This window comes from Augochlora pura, chromosome 10, assembly GCF_028453695.1.
Source record: "Augochlora pura isolate Apur16 chromosome 10, APUR_v2.2.1, whole genome shotgun sequence".
In the NCBI taxonomy this organism is placed as follows: Eukaryota; Metazoa; Arthropoda; class Insecta; order Hymenoptera; family Halictidae; genus Augochlora; species Augochlora pura.
In genome coordinates this window covers 29227747-29249067 of record NC_135781.1, presented here as the reverse complement: position 1 = coordinate 29249067, position 21321 = coordinate 29227747, and the positions used below count along the sequence as shown (strand labels likewise).

General features: G+C 45.1%; 2 protein-coding genes across 2 annotated transcripts in view; one reads left to right on the top strand and one right to left on the bottom strand.

Annotated features, from left to right (window-relative positions):
* The first annotated feature begins 81 nt into the window (after positions 1-81).
* Positions 82-3139, top strand: LOC144476404 (armadillo repeat-containing protein 6 homolog). Its single transcript, XM_078193303.1, has 7 exons — positions 82-221; positions 302-451; positions 537-709; positions 1180-1511; positions 1581-1876; positions 2128-2393; positions 2486-3139. The coding sequence occupies exons 3-7, from the start codon at positions 593-595 to the stop codon at positions 2852-2854; spliced, it is 1380 nt and encodes a 459-aa protein (XP_078049429.1). The 5' UTR covers positions 82-221; positions 302-451; positions 537-592; the 3' UTR covers positions 2855-3139.
* A 2928-nt stretch (positions 3140-6067) lies between these two features.
* Positions 6068-21321, bottom strand: part of LOC144476193 (thrombospondin type-1 domain-containing protein 4) — a 60031-nt gene continuing 44777 nt past the window's right edge. Inside the window, exons 6-19 of the mRNA XM_078192856.1 lie at positions 20538-20640; positions 19236-19408; positions 17977-18181; positions 17682-17848; positions 16801-16906; positions 16480-16552; positions 15340-15554; positions 12812-12941; positions 12496-12739; positions 11083-11259; positions 10822-10986; positions 9681-9860; positions 9417-9582; positions 6068-9063 (exon numbers count right to left, since the gene is read on the bottom strand). Coding sequence (XP_078048982.1) covers positions 8945-9063; positions 9417-9582; positions 9681-9860; positions 10822-10986; positions 11083-11259; positions 12496-12739; positions 12812-12941; positions 15340-15554; positions 16480-16552; positions 16801-16906; positions 17682-17848; positions 17977-18181; positions 19236-19408; positions 20538-20640 — 2223 coding nt within the window. The 3' untranslated portion in view covers positions 6068-8944. The remainder of the gene's footprint in view (positions 9064-9416; positions 9583-9680; positions 9861-10821; positions 10987-11082; positions 11260-12495; positions 12740-12811; positions 12942-15339; positions 15555-16479; positions 16553-16800; positions 16907-17681; positions 17849-17976; positions 18182-19235; positions 19409-20537; positions 20641-21321) is intronic.

The following is a 21321-nucleotide window of genomic DNA, read 5'->3' as shown; positions in this document are numbered from 1 at the left end:
TCCCGGCGAACGTTGTCCGGCAATTAACGTACGAGCGAGAACACAAAATCCGTGGACAATCGCGAGAGAATCGGTTCATTTCGCGATGAAGAAACTCGTCGGGAAGCGATATCGGTGGGGACGTGAGGAACGAGACTTGACAATACGCGTTTCATAGGGCCGATTCAAAATGGAAAACACTACCTTCGCGGTTCGGCACATCGGGTCATCGAGCTTTCCAGGTTCGGGTTCCGGCGAATCGACAAAAAAACTTGGAAAGACTAAAGGATAAATGACAAAGAATTGTTTCTTTCGGTCGCAGAACGAGCAAACACGGTTAGGCCAGGCCAAGCAGCTGAGGGCGCTGCGATCGAGCACCGATTACGTTTCATCGAGACGGGAAACTTACTTGTTATAGGACATGTGATTGGGGTCCCTAGATTTGTCCCCAGCAGGATTCCGAAAGTGTACGGTAGGTGTCTCATGATACACGATCGAGTTGACATTTGTCTTTTTGTTCTCACGTGGATAAGGCGTATCGTGATCTTGCGGGACAGCATTCATTTCCTAATATAGAGATTCAGGACACGGTGAACAAAGAAACAACGTTATCATGGTTCTCGTAATCAGCCAGGAAACCTACGATGAAGTCGTTAACGAGAATATCGAGCAGTTTTCCATGTCTCCCAGAGAAGCTATTGAAGATGCTGTAAAACAATTCGAGGCCCAGGTAAGTGCTTTAATTTGTTTACCATTGGTTTTTTCAATGAAACATCAATGAAAATTAATGCCTCCCGCCATATTATTAACACCTCGAGCTACGCAGCTTGCTAGCTGCAATATCATTAGCGTCCTTCGCTTTACATGATACACTGACATTCATCAAATTCCATTTTGACAAGTTATGAATCATCTGTCAAAAACACGCACGTATTTTTGCTATTCGCTACACTGAACGTACACACTTTCAGGACATTTTATGTTTTTCTATCACAAATTTGTTGCTTATTTAATATTGTGCAGTAGTAACTGAATTTATTTCTGTTATAATAATAATTTCATATCGATAGAGAATGGTGTCACTGCATGGTAATTATACATTTGGAGTTGCGGTTGGAATGTCAGTGTTTGAATAATCTAGATCATATTATATAAGTAACCCCAGTGCCATGGTTGTTTTTATCGGCTCTATTTTTGTAGGGTGTAGACTTGAGCAACATCATTAAAGATTTAATCATCAGCAATGATGATGAGACAATATCGGTCTGTTTAAACCATCTGAATATTGCCATAGCGGATAAAAGATATGAAAATGTTCATCATAACTTAGAGAAATTAAGGAAAGAATTAGATAAAGATATTGCCCGCAGGGTGTGTGCAGGCAAAAAGGGAGCATACAAAACATTACTAAAGCTGTTGAAATGCTGCCACCATAACAATGTAATAATGAGGTCTACATTGAAAACGATTACTTCATTAATGACTGGTAATCCAGACCTGCTGGATGATGAGGGAATAGCTCTGCAGATACAGTAAGAAACTATTAATAATTATGACCGCAACAAGGAATAATTCATCTAATGCACAGCTTTGTCTGTCAGCATTTTAGATAGAAATACAGACATTCCAACATTACAATGCCTTTTGCGTTGGATAAGAGAGTGTTGTATAAAACATGAATTAAATAGACAAAATATATTTAATGCTGATATCTTTGCTAAACTTAAAAAGATATTAATGAGAGAGGATGCCAGTGGATCTGAGTTACGGGATGCCTGTAGTGTGATCAGAGCCTTGGTATTGGACGACGATATTAGGCACGAATTTGGGAAAGCCCACGAACATGCGACTGTGATTGCAAAAGGGGCTCTAAATGTCCTGACTGGGTTAATGTCAAGTACGTAGTTCTTACTTACCTCATGGTGATCACAAATTGTGTCTAGACAATCTTTCTCTGTGTCTACCTACGTGGAGACATACAGATTCATTCAAATATTTAAAATAAGTAGACCTACTTTATGATCACCATTAGGTGTATCCCTTGAAGCAACGGTCTGTCTGGATTTGTGTGAATCATGAATGATTCTGAAAATGAATGAGTGGAAACATTCGAATGAAACTCTACTCTAATGAACGCATTTCACATAGAATACAGGAAGGATAAAGAGGTAGTAGGGGATGTGATGATAACTCTAGCTGCCCTAATCGTGAGGAACGAGTTCTGCCAGGAGGTAGAGGATGCAGGTGGTCTGAAGTTTGTGATAGATGTGATGATCGATTATCCAGACTCGGAGAAGCTAAATTGGCAGGCCTTGAAGCTGCTGAAGGCCCTTGCCGGCAACGACGAAGTGAAATTCCACGTGATCAGCTCAGGCTGCGGCCCGTTGATAGTCTCTGCTATCAGCAGAATGAAAGTAAGTCAGCAAACGCGGTGACAGCTTCCTGCGAGAGATCCTTGACCTAGGCTTCCTTAGTTAGCGTTCTCTAAACGTTGATTGTGCTATAGGGCTCTGAGTGTGTGGTTCAAGCTGGCCTTGCATGCATTTCCGCATTAACGCTGAGGTGTCCCCTAAACGCCGGTGTGTTTTACGATTGCGGAGCTCCGCTTGTAATCATCGACTCGATGAAAGCTTATTCGAGGAGCGTGAGCGTGTTGAAGCAAGCCTCTTGGGCGATCCGAAACATGTCCGTGCGCAATAAGAACGAGTGTCAAGAGTTTATTGCCTATGGTGTAGAGGACGTCCTCACGGAAGCGTTGAAGCAACACGGCGCCAAGATCGAGAGCGACGTGAAAATGGCTCTGAGGGATCTGGGACTCAAGGTAGAGCTGAAGGAGAGGTGGACCGGGAAAGGCGTCAACTTGGAGAACAATTAATTGAGGAGAACGCTCAATGTACCAGACATCTTTATGTGCTTCACATACAAACGACGAATAAATGCCCGAAAATAATGACTAACATTAGTATTTCTTGTAGCACAACACACACTGATAGTCATATGCCTATGTTAGATACATACGCTGTTTTTTAACTGGCTCGCTCCTTTTTATATATACACATTCATATATTTATATGTTGTATATTATAATAGATTTATAATAAACTTTTATCTTTAATACAACGATCGCGAGCTCCCATGAAACATGTACCTAGACTGCGGATTTTTACGTAAATTCCGATTCTCATAAGACTCCTTATATCCACGTTTTATAAAACAGATCCTGCAAATGTGCGAAGATCCGCAATCTAATCGTTGCCCGTTAGTAATTCGACTTGATTTTTCACGTTTGTAGAAACCGAGGCCGCGAGCACGGCTCAAAATAGTATAGAGCGATTCTTCGCGCAAAAAGCCAATGCAAAGCATGGAATACCGATATTTCGTTCGAGGTTTAGTTTTAGAGAAAATCGAGCGCAAACGGCAATGAATCGAAATTAGCTGACGTGTCTGGCCATGATCATCCGTTTCTGCTTCCAGCTAATAAGCATATTCGAACACGATTTTCTCAGAAGCAACGCATTTAATGAGAACTTATTATCCTGCAACGTTTGCGCGTCGTTGCGCGAGGAATCGTTCTATGCTAATTTTAATCGTACTCCCGATCGCATAATCTATGTACGATCACGTTGAGCGAGTACAATGCACTTTGTACATGATCCCACAATAAATCGCGTTCATTATGGGACGATCTGGTACGAACCGATTAAAATCCTCAACGAAGTGATAAGCTCGACAATGGTACCCGGTCAGTTCGAGATCTCTGTTTGAGCAAGTCAGGTGCCTAATCGGTTCCGATAACTACGGTATCCTGCGCGACATTACACACTAAAAACACGTAACATCGATTCACGGTGCACAACATCGAGTCCTGTCCGTTCAGTCTGTACTCTCCAGTTTTGCTTTACAGATCCTTAAGCCTAAGAACGCGTACCGAGAATCACTCACGCACACTCTCCCGTTCACGTTCCACGCATCTTTCTCTATTACCCTAAATTATACGTCATCGAGGGAGAACCGTCCACCGGTCCTCGCAACGAGACATTATCCTTAATTACTGTTCGTTGTACTTCACTCTTGCAAGAGACTACGATTGTATCACAGTCTTTGACGAAGTCACATTCGCCGGCGAGCACGGCTAGCGTGTCCCGGTCGAATGTGATTAATATAATAGACGACAGACTTTGATTCACAAAAAGGCGACAGATTAGGCGCGTAGAGAGATATTGGATATACTTTCCGAATTGTGCTCGTGTGGCATCGATCGAGCCGTGTACAAAAATATATAGCCTGTCCGAATGCGGTGGTTGGGTGTGGGAAGCGTGGGGGGCCGGGGTTGCAAGTTCATAGATTTATAATTTTCAAGTGACTGGAACTTCGAAACTGCTCTACCGGTTATAGACGTTTTTACTTTCGACCTAATATCGTTATTAACATAATATATTCATTGTTATACAACACCTTCATTGTTACGTGTTTGGTTATTCAATCTTGTCGTAAATGCATAAATTGCGGAATCATTGCCTCAATGTATAACGATTAGTAAAAATGTTTCTGATTTATTCATAATTTTTTTATTAAGAAAAACGCGAGTTTCACTAAAATTGAATTAAGTACCTTCTTATATGTGGAAAAATGTTTTAAATCTCTATTGAACCTTCACTTTAAAAAATCAGATTAATTTAACCAGTTGGCAGTTACAGCGTCCGAAATATTTTGTTTAAATACATTGTTCTCGCATGCATAATTTAATAAAAAAAAATATGGAAATATATGTCCTTCCTAACCAGTTAGCTGTTTTTTAATCGAGCATACTCGTCAAAAAAGCTAACCGGTTAATCGATGGAACAGCGATAATTACCACTCTTGAATCACAAATCTTAATGGAAATCATTTTATTCAGACGAAGGCGCAACTTTAAAATTGTCTCATCTATATACGACAAACCAGAGGAACGAGTGTAACAATTTTCCGTGACCACGAGCCGAAGTTCAAACGATTGCAAACATTGAAGAACTGCAATCCCAGCAGAAACACAGTGCCCCAAGACTACTGAGTAGACCGTGTCTACCCGCTACTTGTCTACTCTGCTACCGGAAGTGAAACTGGCTCGAGTGGATAGACGTAAGAGCAGAAAGAGGGTGCTCGTGTAAATATGTACATGGTGAAACGCGGATATTGCTCGTGTCTCCCTTCGAAACGATCTGGCTGACCGTGAAACGGTTTCCAGACCCCTTTCTTATCCCTGGGGTACGCGGGCCAGCACTCGCTGGTCATTTAAATAACACGCGGCGTATGTGGGAGGGGGGGGGGGGGGGGGGGGGGGGGGGGGGGGGGGGAGGTCGCCCTTCGCCGAGACACGTAGAGACACATTTACGATTCATGGTGTACGTCACAGCCATAAATATTAATACTCGAGTAATTGCCGACACATAATACACTTGTAGGTATGCGCGTTCACCGGTGAACCTTCGGGTTGAACAACCCTTCTCCTCGATCGGCCAGACACAAACTGCGGAACTTCGTGGACATTCGTCGGGACAAAGATTCGGACATTCGATGCCGCTGAATTGTTTCAGAATTCTTGAAGTTCCTCAGATGTTCGGACCTTGAGGATCCTTTAACCTTCTAAACGGACGTGTTCCGAGACATCTTAGACAATATTAGGACGAAGTAAAGTGGATCGTTCTCCCTGAACGCGGGGAGGAGCGACGCCCAGCTCGATCATTGCCGGTTAAAAGGTTAATTCAACGTGTCTAATATCTAGCCAGTGTGGGACGGGTTCAATACAAATCGTGGGAATAGTCCGGGGATCGTAGAACTAGAATCTAAGTCTGCGAAAGAACTGCGAGCTACGTTCTCCGAGCAGAAACAAGATCTAGCAACTAGTGAGCACTAATCAGAAAGAGAATCGCAACGTAAAAAAAAAGTCGTTCGAAAATATATAGAAAACGTAAACGCTACGGCGAAAGTAGAAAAGAAAAAAAAAACAAAGAACGTAGCATCTACTAAAATAATTCAAAAATCGACACTTACCTGGAATGAAAAACGCGCTCCGTGATAAAAGTAAAGCAAAACGATAGAAGAAAGGAGAAACGGAAAGTTTATTGCGAAGCGACCGGTAGAACCGTGAAAACAGAAATCGTCTTTCCTCGTGGGACAAGCCGCGCGACAGCGGATCGGAATACGGCGAGCTTCCTTGGAGATCGGCAAGGAAAACCGGAATGCGATTTAATTGACACTGAGGATTGATTGCCCGCGCAATTTTGACGAGGTTGCTATAAACCGTCTGGACGTAGGCAGCTTAATGTTTAATCGTTAAGCCCGCGTCGCGATCTCGAAGGACCTCGTGGACGATCGACGAACATCCGAGGATCTCTCGCCGCGAATTCCGCTGCTAGATCACGTTCGTTAGACTCGTTTCTACGTGTACGGCACGGTTTACCAGTGACTCTCTTACAGTTTCTACACAGACAAGCGTATATTTGATTCGACACCATTGCTATAATTAACGTTAACGCTACTCGCTACTCTCGCGAATCTGGTCGACATCGACCGCGTGGAAACGACGGATTTTTCTCTCTATTTCTCTCGTCCCTCGCATTCTCTCTCTCTCTCTCTCTCTCTCTCTCGCTCTCTTTCTTTCTACAGTTTCCCTCCCGCCGAGTCACAGTTTTTCCTCGGTATCGCTAGAAATCTGTCGCAGCACCGTCCTTCCCGTGCGAACGGTGCGCGACAAGGACGAGATCGTTAATAAGCAGAGCTCGTAAATCAAAATCGCCGGGATCCGTTCGACTCGATATGTTAATTAAATGCTCGATAACGGAAATTGCCCGCGGCTCGCATCCATCGTCCGTTCGCCCGTATCGCCGGCGCGGACGATAAATAACCTTTTGCAACTAATACGGTCTACCTATCGAGCGTACACCGAGAGCACACCCGGCCGTATCGATCGACGGCTTTTGCTTTTCGTTTTCGCCGCGACTCCAGACTGCGTGCTCGCTCCAGCTAGCGATGGGGCCAGATCATTGCTTCTCCTTGATCCTCCCTGTATTTATACAATTCACGCTTCGCCTCGATCTTCTCTCGAGATCCAATCTAAACGCGGTTGCTATATATAGTCGCGTAAAACGACGAGATTGAATTTACTTGGACCTCGCACGATTTATTCATATTTCAGTGATTGTCAAGTCAGAGATCTGGACCGGTGATCGTATGGATAATGTTGGGTCTAGACTTAATTTAATGGTAGCTTTTAAAACTGAATCAACCGATCACTGAAAGTGTTCGACATATATTGCTTTGAAGGAATTTGTTCTTCAGAATTTCAGACGTTTGTACAAGACAAAATGTTTGCGAATTGCTTCAATCGTTTCTTGTTGTAGAATATCTATCGTTTCAACAAATTTAATAGAATCGATACGAATTCGGTCTTTCTGCTGCAGGTTTACTGTCGATGCCAGTAAACTTGCCAATCGTGTTCCGCGGTTGTTCGATCTTGATTCCCGATCGGATCGGAGCCATCGCTAGCGGACACACGCTGTCCCGTCACCGGCCCGCTCACGCACGTTATTCTGCATGTATGCAGTTACACGGGAGTACAGGTTTTCTCGTGGAACGTGCATGCAAATGGATCGCAACTTATCCAGGGGCGTAACAATGATAATCCCGGCTTCTCGCGCCGTCGGCCTGGACATGTTTATCGCGCAGTCGAGATAAACCGGCGAGTTCCAGACTGTCGCAGGATTTTTGGAAAAAATTGGGCAGGAACTTTCTCTACTTCCGATATCTTTATTCACCATCAGACCATTCCGCGTCGAATAATGGAGCGGTCGGTCGCGAACGTTAGCCGCCCGATCGACCCAGACGACTTCTGGTGGCTCGGCCTGAATTGTTACAGGGGAGCAAGGTCGATCGATCCGTCGATCCATCGGCGAAATTACGCCCCTGCCAGCTCGTCCACGCGAACACACGCGCGAGGACCAAGAATTTCCCCTCCGTGTGGAATCGCGTGGGCGTGCAGGCTCCCGTTGTAGATCGTTCGAACCTAGATTCGCTTCCCTCTTTTAGAGACTTCGGACTAGTTCTGGCTCCGTCTACGCTCGCGAACGTCTTCCACGCGCGCGAACACCGTGGCCTCGCAAAACAACGAACTAATGGTGCAACGTGGCCCAAGGCCATCCTCTCGCGAGGGAGCAAAGAGACAATCGATCTAATCATGCTACGGGATTCGACGCCGCGCAGAGGCAAGTAGACGGCTGGAGAAATAAATCTCTGATCTGTGAACAGGCTCTCGCGTACCGTTCTCGCCTGAAGGTTCACCCTGTAATGGTACTTTAATATCCTTCGTGATCCTAGCCAAAGATTTCTTTGAACCTTTGAACTCCACTCTCTTTGGTCCGAATCGTTCCCCCTGTTTCCAATGATGCATCGATTGTACTTCCTCACGACTAGACCACGGATCTTATGTGTTTACGACAAAAATGGATAGTAACTACAAAACTGTAACTACATTAGGCGAATTTAAGGACATCGCTACGTACTAGTTATTACAATTAATAGAAGAAGTTAGCCATTCTTATCTGGTCTGTGTTATTTGCAATTGTATTAGGCAAATTTGATTTCGCATAAAGATCCGCGGTCTACTTATGACCAAGGTAACGCAGGAATTAGTGTTCACTCTGACTCAGCTAAGGACCAGGGCACGTCGTTGTCCAAGGAAATAGGTTACCATTTCAGGGTTAGGATCAAAAGCCGTTCCCTCGTCTCCGCAGAGCAGACAGGGCCGTGTTAAATAAAATAATACAGTCGTATCGCTTCGCAGCACTCTTGGCGTTCAGCTTCCTCCGTTTCGATCGACGGTCGCGTTACATTTGCTAAGAAGGTGCGCTAAGAGCTTAGTCGAACCACGATGAAACGGCTCGGAAACCGTGGAAGGATGGATCTGCCAGAAATGGTGGCGATTGGAGAGTTAATCGCGGCAACGGCAGCAAGAATGCTTGTAATACTTGATCCGGCACAGGCCGTTCTTCACTATCACGCTGCAGGTCTGGTACTTGTCGACGCACTGGGACGCAGTCTCGAAGGCTTCTGAAACCATTTAGCGTTCATTAACACACCGTTTCCCCGGGATCTTGTGCTACAGAGTCTTCGCCAATAGCGCATCCTCGTTAACGTCGTTTTCTAGACACCTACAAGTCGAGGTCAATCAGCAGACTCGCGTATTACAGTCTTCGCGTTTAGTCGCTTGCAAGATACACATCCAAGTATTCTTTGTGATTTGTTTAACAATTTGACTATTTTTACAATGTATTGTTAACCAATTTTAATGTAAGCTTCTATGTCTCGCGTGAGTTTTATTAACGTTACCAACTTCAACATTCGTAACTTCCCTAAGACTAACACCCAAGACAAACGTTAACGAGGTGAACCATTCCACTCACTTTTCGGTGGTCTGCTAACCGCCGGTGGCTCCTTCTTGCAAGGCTCCAAGTTGCACTGTTGCCTGTCCATCGGTTTGCCGGCTTCCACGCAGTTGGTGTCGGCGACACCCTCGAGGATGCAGCGAACCAGTCTGGTTTGCACGCCGGTCCCGCAAGTCACCGAACACTGAAAGCGGCCCGAGTATTTACACCAGCCGCGCGCGGCACGGGAAAAATTCGCGGGACCTAACCGGGCGCGATCGTAAATTTTCCCGCGGGACTTACCTTCGACCAGTCCGAGGTGAACCATTCCGGCGGACAGGCGGACGCTGTTCTGCACACTTGCTCGTTCGACGGCCTCGAGTCGCTGCAGTTGCTCGCCGGCAACACGACGAATTCGTTGTTCGTCCTCGTGGCGCAAAGGACGTCCCGGTACTGGACACCCACTCCGCATGACACCGAACACTGAAACCGTATCCATGTAACATGCTATGGCTCTCTAAAGAGGCCGCGATGGGACACTGTGATCTCGAAAGCGGCTTTGCCCCCCCCTTCGGCCACCGTACGATTTTTCAAACCCTTCTACGGTCAATGCTTCCTGAACCTTTCGAAGTCGGACGGACCGCTTTGGAAGCTTCGTCGTTCAAGCATTGTGCAATGTACGCGTTACATGTTTGTTCAATGCTTCGAATCGAGACGATTTTGTAACTTGGTTCGAGACGACTTTTCTGCCCCTTTATGTTATATTCTTTTGAAGCTTCGATGTGAAGACAGGATCTGGAACGTCGACGTTCTTCGAAAATACGTCCTTTTGAAAATAAGAACGTTATAGAAAACTTTAGGTAAGCATTATTGGACGTTTTACTATACCACGATTTTTACTATAAACAATTTAAAAGCTACCATCAGACCTGGATACATTCTATTTTATTTTGGACACATTGTTCCATTTAATACGAAAATCTTAGAAATTATATGATGATCTAATTATCAGTTCTTAGTCTGGTGCATACTGACATTATCATTAACATTTCTGCAATACTAAACGATCAATTCGACCATTTTAAATGTGAATTATATTAAATACCATTTTAAGAATTAGTATTCGCAATTTGTTAAACAGAAAAAATCAAAGTAATTCATTACTTACAATTGCTAGTATTTCAACTTATTCTTCTTTTCAAATAACGAAATCAATTATTCTTTATTTTTATTTCGAATAAAAGCCCAAATATTGTGACTGCAATTTCTGCGAATTCACGAAAGAATAGTAAAGCCAGTTATTCATTCATCATCCGAGCCGATACGAAGACGTTCCGGATCTAACTGCGAACCGTCCCTTTCCATTTCGCGGTGTTCAAGAGAGCGGCCGAGATCAATGGGATCGTTCAGGCGAGAGAATCTATTCTAGTTGTCGGTTACTAACGAATGTCCATGGGCCAGTGAACCACTTGGCGCTGTCGCAGCTGGCGCCTCTGCCGAAGCACTGCCGTTCAGTTTCCGGTCTCTCTTTGGGATTGCAAAACAACTCGCTGCCATCCGCGCAGGCCACTCGCCGAGTCTCCACTCCTCTGCCACACTCCGAGGAGCACTGGAACAACGAGCAAAGGTTCGTAACAAATCGAACGCACACACTCTCTCTCTCTCTCACTCTCTCTTTTTACTTTCTTTGCTCTATTCGATTCACCTTGGACGACCAATCGCCGTGCAACCACGGCGATCTTTGCTCCGCGCCGTTTCGGATGCAGGGTCCGGAGTCGCAGACTTTTTCGGACTCGGGTTTGTCGAACAGGGGGCAGGCCGTGCCTGATGTGATGCAGGTCACTGTTCGGTTCTTGACCCCTGGCCCGCAGGTCGTGGAGCACTGGAAACGCGGGAATAAATCGCTTTTGTGGAGCATCGCTTTTCGAATCGGTTAGAAGCTTTCCGGACATTTTACTGTTCGATGAATTGTATCTAATTAATTGTTTCGAATTTTTTACCGAAATTTTAGAGATATCATGTCCATTGTATTTTACTTTTTATTTTTTACTGTATTGTTTCGGTAGACTTTTAACGACTGAGTTATGTCTAAGAGAAGCTCGATAATTCGAAATAATTTTTTTAAGCAATTTTTAGCTCTTGTTCTTCGACCAACCCTTTTCACTCGGATGTCCTATCTCTCGAGAAGGATCTCACAATGGTTATGTTGCTAATCAATAATTTTTCTTTCACGAAATCTATATCAACGCAACGTTTATTAAATATTGCTGAAACAATTTAATTATTTTCGACGTTAATTACCACGACGAATAAATACGGTCTCGTTAGAAGAAAATTCTCCGAGTGCAGAGGGTCAATTGTTAAATCTGTGAATCGATGATGCAAGTATGAATTGCAAAAACGAATCCAATTTAAGATACAAATTCAAGCATGTCACGCTTGATTAAAATCTTCAATCCACTTATTTAATTGTGCACGATAGGAAGATGTCGGTAACAAAAGTGTTACTTAACCCCTTAAGTGGTAATGACGAGTCTCGCCAGCAAACATAGTCTGTCGTAAACTCGAATTTGACGAGTGACGCATACCTCAATGTTTAAAAACCATATCAATTTCTTCTGACTGTTAAAAAGAAATTGTTACGATATTTACACATTCTTTTGCCTTTTCTTCCATATACAAAATTGTCAGTACAGTAATTTATTAGGAGGATTTTAAATAGTTTACAAATTCCATTTACACTATTTAAATTGTCTTGACATTTCTTTTACGAATTTAATTGCAACTTGAAAAAGATATTTGTACATTTTTACTTAATACCGGCATTAATCTATTAATCTGTTCTATTTTATGCGAGCACAGTAAGTAAGAACAGAGATATTCTACGTTATCTTTGTAATAGTTCCTCGCACAAAATTGCGCTAAATTAAATGTTAAGCCTATACATGTTCATTTCAGAATAAATCGCAAGGCAAGGGGTGAAGCATTTCGAAATCCGTCAACTCTGTCCTCGAGTTGCGTCGAGTTTTCCACGAGCGTCTTCACTCGAGGACATTCACACGAGGCGCCAAGTGCCCTTTGTGAGTATCGGAACCAAAAAAAAAAAGGGTCCACTTACCGGCGCCCAAGGGCCCACGTCCCATCTGGGCACGTCCGAGTGCATGTGCCTCAATTCCGGGCCCGCGGTGCACGCCGGATTCGTACAGGTCTCGACGGTGATCAGGTCCGGCGGTTGTTCGCACGCACCTGCGGCCACTCGCATCGTCAGGTTCCCATTCAGTTCCTGCACGCACTCCAATTTTCGTGTCCTGGTGCCGGACCCGCAGCTGACCGAGCACTCGCTCCACGGTTCCGGCCTCCACCTGAGAAGTCGCCACACGTGAGAGCTCGTCGATTCGCTGTTTAATTTGCGGAATCGCACGGGGATACGTTACCTGGCGCGGCAAGGGTAGTCGTTGCAGTAGACCGGGGGTGGCAGCGGCTTTCCCACGTTACGGCAGTGGTGCTCGTTCACGAACTGCTGGTTCGACTCGCGGACGCACTTGAACAGTGCCATCTGGACGCCTGAACGGGTTCACAGGGACCGATGTTATTTTATAACAATACTTTCGCACGGCAAAAGAATAAATAGTAAAATAGCTAACCCTCGGACTGCGGCGATCGGATTCTTTTTAAATTACTCAGAAAATATTTAAAAATTAGTCGATTTTTACTAGCCATGATTCCGAGAAAAATCATCTCAGAATGTTGAATTTTTTTTTTACATTAAAGCTTGAAACCTTTACTTTATGATAGTGTCTCTGGATTTTTAATTTGATGCATCTTTATCACTGTAACCCTCTTAACGCGAGGCCACGTTTATCATATTCAAAGTTGCGAAGTTTGACGATATGTACAGAGGTTGTATAATTTTATTCGGAGATGCGATTTTCATTAGAATCAAGTTTTATCCTTTTTCTTCAATGTAAAGAAAAGGAAACGTGACTGCGATCTTTTTCGCGAAGTCGCAGCGCTTTGAGCATCTATGTTAAGTAAACCAAATGTGAAATAGTAGCAATATTTAAACAATTCGAACATATCAGCGATTTCTATTATAATCTATGCTATCAGTCATTTTCTATGAAAGTATCGTTATAGTTTCAACAACGTGTAAACCGAGAAACGTAAATCCAGTTGATAAGCATTCTGGGTTTAATAGTTTCTAAATCTAAGCTCGAAGATCAACAGTCTAATCACTATAATTGATGGTGTTAGGTCCGCTCTTCCAAAAAGCATGTATGACAAAACTTGTAGGTAGATTGACAGTCAGAATTGAGACCGCGTCCAATTAATGGGACTTAAGATCAATTAAAAGAGCTCAGACAAATTGATGAGCCTTTTGTGGCTCCTCGCGGTAGGAACCGGGGGAATGTCAAAAGCTAGAAGAAAGAAAGAGAGAGAGAGAGAGAGAGGGTGTCACTGTCGTGGAAGGAAACGAAGGTGACAGTGACAGCCGGGACGACGTTATCTCGGCTGGCCCGTATGAGCTGTCAGTCTAAATGAAATCTCGGCGGTCCTCGTTGAACAGGGTTCGCGTGTAACACTCCGGTCGGTGGAAAATAATAATAACGTGGGACGAGCGCTTCCTGTGGGGCTTCCTGCTAATAAATTTCGTGAATTGGACGGAACTTCCGTGACGGCGACGAGCGAATCCGAGCCGCGTAATCTCACGGCCCTACGAGCCCGCCGATAATACCGAAACGAACGATTCCCGACCGGCTTCCCACGCGCGATACTCGATTACCAGATCCATTCAAGGACGAGCCTGTCGATTGTCCGCACGCTCGTTTTTTTTCCTCCCCCCCTGGCCGCTCGTTTAACGCTCTAACGAGCTCTCTCGACGCCAGGCGTCGTTTAGCAAACTTCGACAGCTTACGAATTTGTACGAAGCCACGGGCGCCGAACGGCTATCCGAATTGCGTACACGCGACTGCCGTCGAGAAAATTGCATCCAGCATCGAAGAAGAACGCGAACGTTTGCATAATAGAACGATTATTCAGATTACATGGATTACGGTTGCTTAGATTATGGTCGCTTGGATTTACGGTAGCTTAGATTACGGTTACTCAGATTACCGTCATTTGAATTGCAGTTATTTAAATTCCAATTATTTCGATTGGAGTTACTTGAATGGAAACGTAGCGAAGCTATGCGCGACGATTTTTACGAAACTGTGAGCTAAGGTAGTTGTTGATCTATTTGCTGCGTCGATCAATTTCTGTGTTCACCGATGCTTTTATATACGGTTTATCATCCTCGAGAAATTTTAAAATGCGTGAAATTTGTCCGAGTTAAAATTGCTAAATCAGATTGTATGAGGAATACGTTTGCTACAAGATGGAAAATTATTCTTTCTTTATGACGAATTTTATACTCGTCGTTTATAGCTAAGATGTTCACAAAATATTCAAGGGGTGAAGAGATAGACCTTAAAGCTGAGGTCCTATTTGGTCATATACCTTACAAACTATTACCTGATGATTTAAATATTTGTAGCGCTTCTAGTACGATGCTACCCTTAAAAAAGACGAGCAATAAAGCAAATAAAAAGTAATAAAAATTATTAAGAATTTTTGTGAAAGTAATTAACTATATCTCTCTCCTTAGAGACATCAGACGTCACAAGTTGGGACAATCGAAGCTCTACTACAAGAAACCAGCGCCCGTTCGTCTTGTGTGGTTCAACGCCGGGACAAATTCGTTCCGTTGCTCAAGCGATTCGAAGGCCACCGTGTTCTTTTAAATGGGTCCCTGTATTTCATACATCGCGCTGTCGAAAGATCTGGGTCAGAGTAGCGTCGCGTTCTCCCGCGGACCGTAAATACGTTCGGAAAAAAAGGGATTCAGGTGTCGGGGGTCGCGGGACGAGCGTAAAAGTCGTCGTAATCGCAGCTCGACAAGGGAAATAGGCGTGTCCGGTACCTCTGCCGCATTCCTTCGAGCACGGGGTCAGTCCAGCCACCTTCCAGGCGAACTTCAGCCGTCTCTTCTTTTTGGCCTTGGACTTTGGTTGATCGCCGGCCATCGCGGTGGTCGGCTGGCGCTTCATCTCTTCCTTCCGCGGTCTGTCACGCGGCCGCGGCCGCGGTCGCCGATGCTCGTGTCCCGCCGCTGATAAATCGACTCTCTGATCGGATCTGGAAAATCGAGGTATCACTGCTACGAAGACGAACCGCGATGTTCGCCCTCGTGACGACCCGCCGGCACCGTGTATTCGATCGAAGCCGTGCACGGCTCGAGCACCGTGCACTTTTAACGCGTTCGTAGAATTCAAATTTGCAACATATTCCGCCCATGCGAAATGCGAACAAGTTATAGAACGAAACGATTTACAGTCTGCGACAATAGAGATTCCTAACTTCAAACAAAATTTATCGTTTTACGATTTTTTCTCACGAAGTTCCAAAGGCTAAAATATTCGACATTTTTCACAGACGAAACGGTGATATTTACACGTCGATCTTCACTGTAGTCGTTTTATGGTCTGTGCGAAATAGATCAAATTTACAGGGACGAAAGTAGAAACGTTGCTCTTTAAAATAAGATAAAATTCGTCGTCGGCAAATTTTCTTCCACAGAATTTACAATAGTTCTAACATACCCAATTTTCCAGCCATTGTTTAGCGATACCATTACTCCGAACATCCATCCCATTGATTTTTCTCTTGTGCAAAACGAACGCAACGTTCTATAGAAATCAAATAAAAGAGAACGATGGTAGATACCGCGCCCTTTAAAATGAGTTAAAAACCAATATCGCAGGGTTCCCCGTTTTGAGATGACAGCAGTTCGAATATCGACGTTTCGATGCCACCGCGAACGCGAGGATCGTTATCGTCTGCTTTTAGCTTCGCGGAAAGCGGACGATTCGTTCGCGTGAATAATCGCGGTGGTAGACCACGGCGGATCGATCGAATACTTCTGCCGGGGGTGGTAACAGTTTTTCTTGATCGTTTTTCGAACGGGTCAAGAAGCTTAGCGCGCAGTCAGCCGGAGTCCCAGAGCTTGACAGTATCAATCTCCGCGGGCAGACAAGCCGCACGGCGCTCAGCGTATATTTACATTCTGGTCGCGGGTATCGTCGGGGCGACGCGTGCATCCGAATCAGGTATTTCGTTGCCACGATCGATCGATCCTGCAACAAAGATGGAGAAAGCAACAAATCACTGGACGGTGTGGTACGCGCGCGCGCGCGAGCGCGAGCGATTCCCATTTGCGCGTGAGTCATGGCTCGGACGTTGAAGCGCGTTGCGTAAGGACCGTTCGCCGTTCTCGCTGGCGAACGCGCTCGTCCGCGCGCATAACGCGCAACATAACCGAAGACAATCGTCAGCCGGCGTGAAAAATGCGCTCGATTAAGCGGACGACGGCGAAAATGGTTACCTGTCGCGAGGAGGGGCGGCGCAATCATCGCCCTCCTGTTCGGCGTCTCCTTTAACGGCAACATGTACTTGTAAAGCACTCCGGGGTTCATTTCCTGCGCCAGGATCTGCGGGAACAATTCCGAAAATACAATACCGTTTCGCCGCGATGTATGACGATGCAGGAAAACGGACAATGCGGCCCGGAATTCTCTCGGGCGAAATTAATTGGAGAGTCGCGGCCGTTTTCGTAGACACTGCGCGCTCGAAATTGTCCCGGGCCGTTTCGTGCCGCAACAACGTTCCTTTTTTCTGTCTGCCGGCCCGGCGGAGTCGTTCCAATTGTTCGAACTCAGAAATGTTTCAGCGTTTTTATCGTGCAACGCGAATTTTAGCCCGATTTATTTCACCGGCAGGATTCTGCTTCGGTCGAAGCGGAGTTGCCAATAAATTGGATCGAAAACGTGGTTTCATTTGGTTCAAACATGGTTTCATTTCTCTGTGTGTAGAACTAGGTAAAATCATCTGTATCGTTCAAACGCGAATTTTTGTTAGCTTATTTATTTTTTATAAAATATCTAGTACATCTCCTATAGTATTTTCTATAATTGTCCCTATTTGTTGGACTGAGTAAAATCATCGACCGCAATTCAAAGCACTAAGGAAATTGTAGAATATTTTTCTAAAATATCTCACAGATTATCGTCGTCTACCTTATCCACAGAAACGAGTTCGATTTAATATTCCTTGACAGGGATATCATTTTTCTATCACGGGATCGGGTGCCGCACTTTTCTCTCCAGCTTTAAAATCTGGTTCGTCATTTGCGGTTAGCCCGGGATCTTTTCAAACGCACAGTGTTTCGAGAGCGGGATGGTAGAGGCGTGTGTTCGCGGGGCGTACCTCTAAATGCAAGGAATCGTTGAGCGGCCCGGTTGCCAAGATGCACTCGACGCGGCTTCTGTCACCCCTCTGGTATGTTAATGTGGTGCCAGCCGCTTTATAAGTGCCGCTCGGACTGTATGCCAACGGCCCATTCAGGATGTAACTACCGTTGCTGTCTCTCAACGCTAAACAGATCGGATCGATCGTTAGAAGAAACGTGACGCGATCGTCATCGTGCGGTTATCCTCTTTCTCTCTAACCCCTTCCCCTCTCTCACCGTCATATTTCTCTGTTTTTCATCTGGATCGCCTACCTAAGAAATTGCTACTGAACCGAAGTTCGGAGATGTTGAGAGACATGGCCCCCTTCGGTATGGTGGTCACGGGTTTATGACCCCTCGGCAGGATCGGCTCCATAAAAATGCCCTCGTACAGACGACAACCTTTACCCTGACCACCGCAGACACCACAAGCGTCCATCGTCACGCCGGAACCTACCACACCGTCGCAGCCTACGGGCTGAACAGAGAAAAAAAAATCATTTTGAAATCACGCACGCTGCCCGGCGTCGACTTTCGTGCTCGATAGATCGATCGGATAGGGTGTCGATCGCTATTGAACCCTTTACACTCGGCTGATCCTCCTCAGGGGATGTTCTAAGTCTAGGATTGTTACATTTTGTGTGATCAATCATTTTATATTTTGAAAACTTTATGCTCAGTTGGCGCTTTTCGGACAAGGTTTAAATCTAGGTTATGTAAGAAATATAGCTAACAATTTAACTTTTAGCTTATACTTCATATAGCGTTGCTTGCTAATTAATAAATCTTAATGGTCTTTGGATGGTATGCGAAAATTCGCCCAGTCGAAGGGTTAGTCGATATCATTTTATATTCTATTTGAAGCGTTGCCGAAAACCCATTAACTATTGAATTAATTTGTACCGGTACTTGCAGTTTCAGATTTAAAGTATACAACCCCTTGGACCTAACAAACAGATTAACCAAGCAAAATCTAATATTTTCGCAAACATAACTACGATTGCAAGAGAGTTATTATACCGTAGCAACGCCAGCCAACCCGCGAACAAATCTTATTGTCTGTTGTTAAATAATTCGCGGTAGCTTTCTCGCGGCGCAGTGAACTAATCAGCGCCTGCTTCGAAAGAAGAACTTGGTAATTCGGATCGTCGAGCACGAGTCGCGGCTCACGGAAAGCCAATTCGACGCAACAAAAGTGCCCGCTTAGCAACGTTTCCCGGCGGCCATTTTCTGTTTCATCCACCGTCGACCGAATGGAGTAAGCCAACCGAGGGCAAAAGTCGGGACCGGGCACCGGCGTACTCGACAAACAAAAGAAAGGAGCAGCTCGGGTCGAAAAAACAAAAAGAGCTCCCTCCCCGGAACAAAAGGGAATTGTGCGGCCGCGTTGTAATCGAGCGAGAGGTGTAATTAAAAGAGAAAAAGTTGTAAAAGCCCCGCAGATCGGGGGAAGCGCGATACGATTTGTTCGATCGTATCGGGGATGAATCGCGATCAATTTCCGGCGCGAAACGGTGTCTCGTTGATCGTACCTTGCATTGTCCGGCGACACAGAGCCATTGGTCTGTCCGCTCCATAGAAATTCCCGTATTATGTCCACGAAGTTTCGGAGCGTCGCAGGGTGTGCCGTCCGTTACTACCGGTTCAAGCGTTGCGTAAAAACGCTCGCCGACGGCTCGACAGTTCAGCGCGCAGGAGTTATGTGCTGGACAACAGTAATTATAATTAAGAACACCTGGGGAACGGCGACGGCCAAGGGATGGGGACCTTGGGATCGTAGGTTGTGGCGCAGTTTCGTAAAACTGCAAGTGGAACATGCGAATCGGTGTAACTTCTTCTATCAATCTCATTAAACAAATCACAGTGAATCAAAAATCTGTCTCTTATTGCAAAAATTATCTTAGACAACAATCAAAATATAATACGTGTCAAGAATCAAACTAACCTTAAATTTTTATAAAATATCTGTTTTGTTCAAATCTGTTATACAGACATTTTTAGAAAAGTATATATACTAAATAAATTTTATATTAAAATTTAAAATAAATCGAATTCTACTAAAACAGTTCGCGAAGTTTACATTGTTATTTTCAAGAACTAATTCAATAACGAAGGTGCGCCTATTAATATAAAAAGAATAATGGTTGAAGCTTGCTCGTTCACGGTCCATAACAAGTTTTTGGAAAATTTGATTTCACTTTCATCTCGCGAATCTTGTTTTCGCGTGGAAGAATTATCGATTGATGCGTGCAAAATTTGGTTATAACATGAAACTTCCAGAATTTAATTTTGACCACGATAAACGAATTTTCTGTCCCATGGGCCATTGTTCTGGCTCTGAGGGGAACACCTTTGTGTCGGCAGTAATACAGTTTTCCTCCGTAGCGTCGCGTTCCTTTCCCCGGCGCTGCGCGGCGATGTATCGGTAATTCAAAACGAACTCGACTGCTTTCAAACGTCTCGAGCGCGACGCTACAGAGGGAAACCCGCATCCAAAGAAATCGCCGCGTCAATTGCCCTGAATCATTAAATCAAAATGGCCTCCGCCACTCGCGAGCGTCTTCGCGCAAATTCTCGCGTTGTTCCAGAAGACGCGACGTTGCGGAGAGAAATCTGTACCGTAGGACATCGACGCTCCAAAGGCGTGAAAGCCGCTGAAACAGCGAAGACGCTCGGTCACTCCGCGGGAACGAACTCGGCCGGCATAATTGCAAGGAGCCGCGGTAGCGCGGAGCGTTTTCGAAGGCGCGCCGGGGTAATTACAACGTCACGCTTAAACGTCAGACTGTCGACGAAACTGCGAGCACAAGGAAACTCGAGTGGCTTTAACTCACCGTCCAGGAACGGAACCCAATCGTAGCTCTCGCCCTTGTAGTTTCTTCCGTTGTACTTGGCACATTGTTCGGCCCGCAAATCCTCCGGGAAGTTCGGGCATTTCTGTCGCAAGTAACGGCTTAATTAAACTCCTGGTAATTACGGCGGGAGATCGCCGGGAAAGCTGTTACGCGGTGCAACTTCGCTGCCCGGGCGTTCGCCGGCTCGATTTCGGAATCCATTTTTCGCGGGATCCCGCGCGGATTTCGCGGGATTTTACGGGAGTTTGGCACTCGCGATGACTGGGGAAGAGAGCCCGGCCGCGTACACGTTCGCCACGGCGATTCAGGCTCGGGCGGGCGGGACGCAATGCAGATATCAACGCGTACGCGGGGAATCGTTAGCCCAGTAATTTCCGGGTCGGGGATTAGTCACGGACCAGTAAAACAGAGAGGCCGCTTGCACGCCGTGTTCTCCGGCAGATATTGCGGGAAAGAGCGCCGGATACTCTGTTGTTCCCCTTCTACAGGAGCAATTAGCCGTCTAATGAAGTTACCAGTCGAAACCAACGGCTATTTCCAAGGAGAATCTAAACGAAACATTGGCGGCGTTTAAACAACGCAATAATTTCAAAGACCTGCACTGGTTTGCGTCAGATTTGCACGGTCGAATCTCGAGAGTTTTTGTAGATTTATTTAACGCGTTGGATATCGTATCTAAAAATTCATATGATATAGTTATCTAATTGATAAAGTGTGGAGTTAAAATTTACCACAGGAAATATTATTTTGCGTTGCAGTTTAA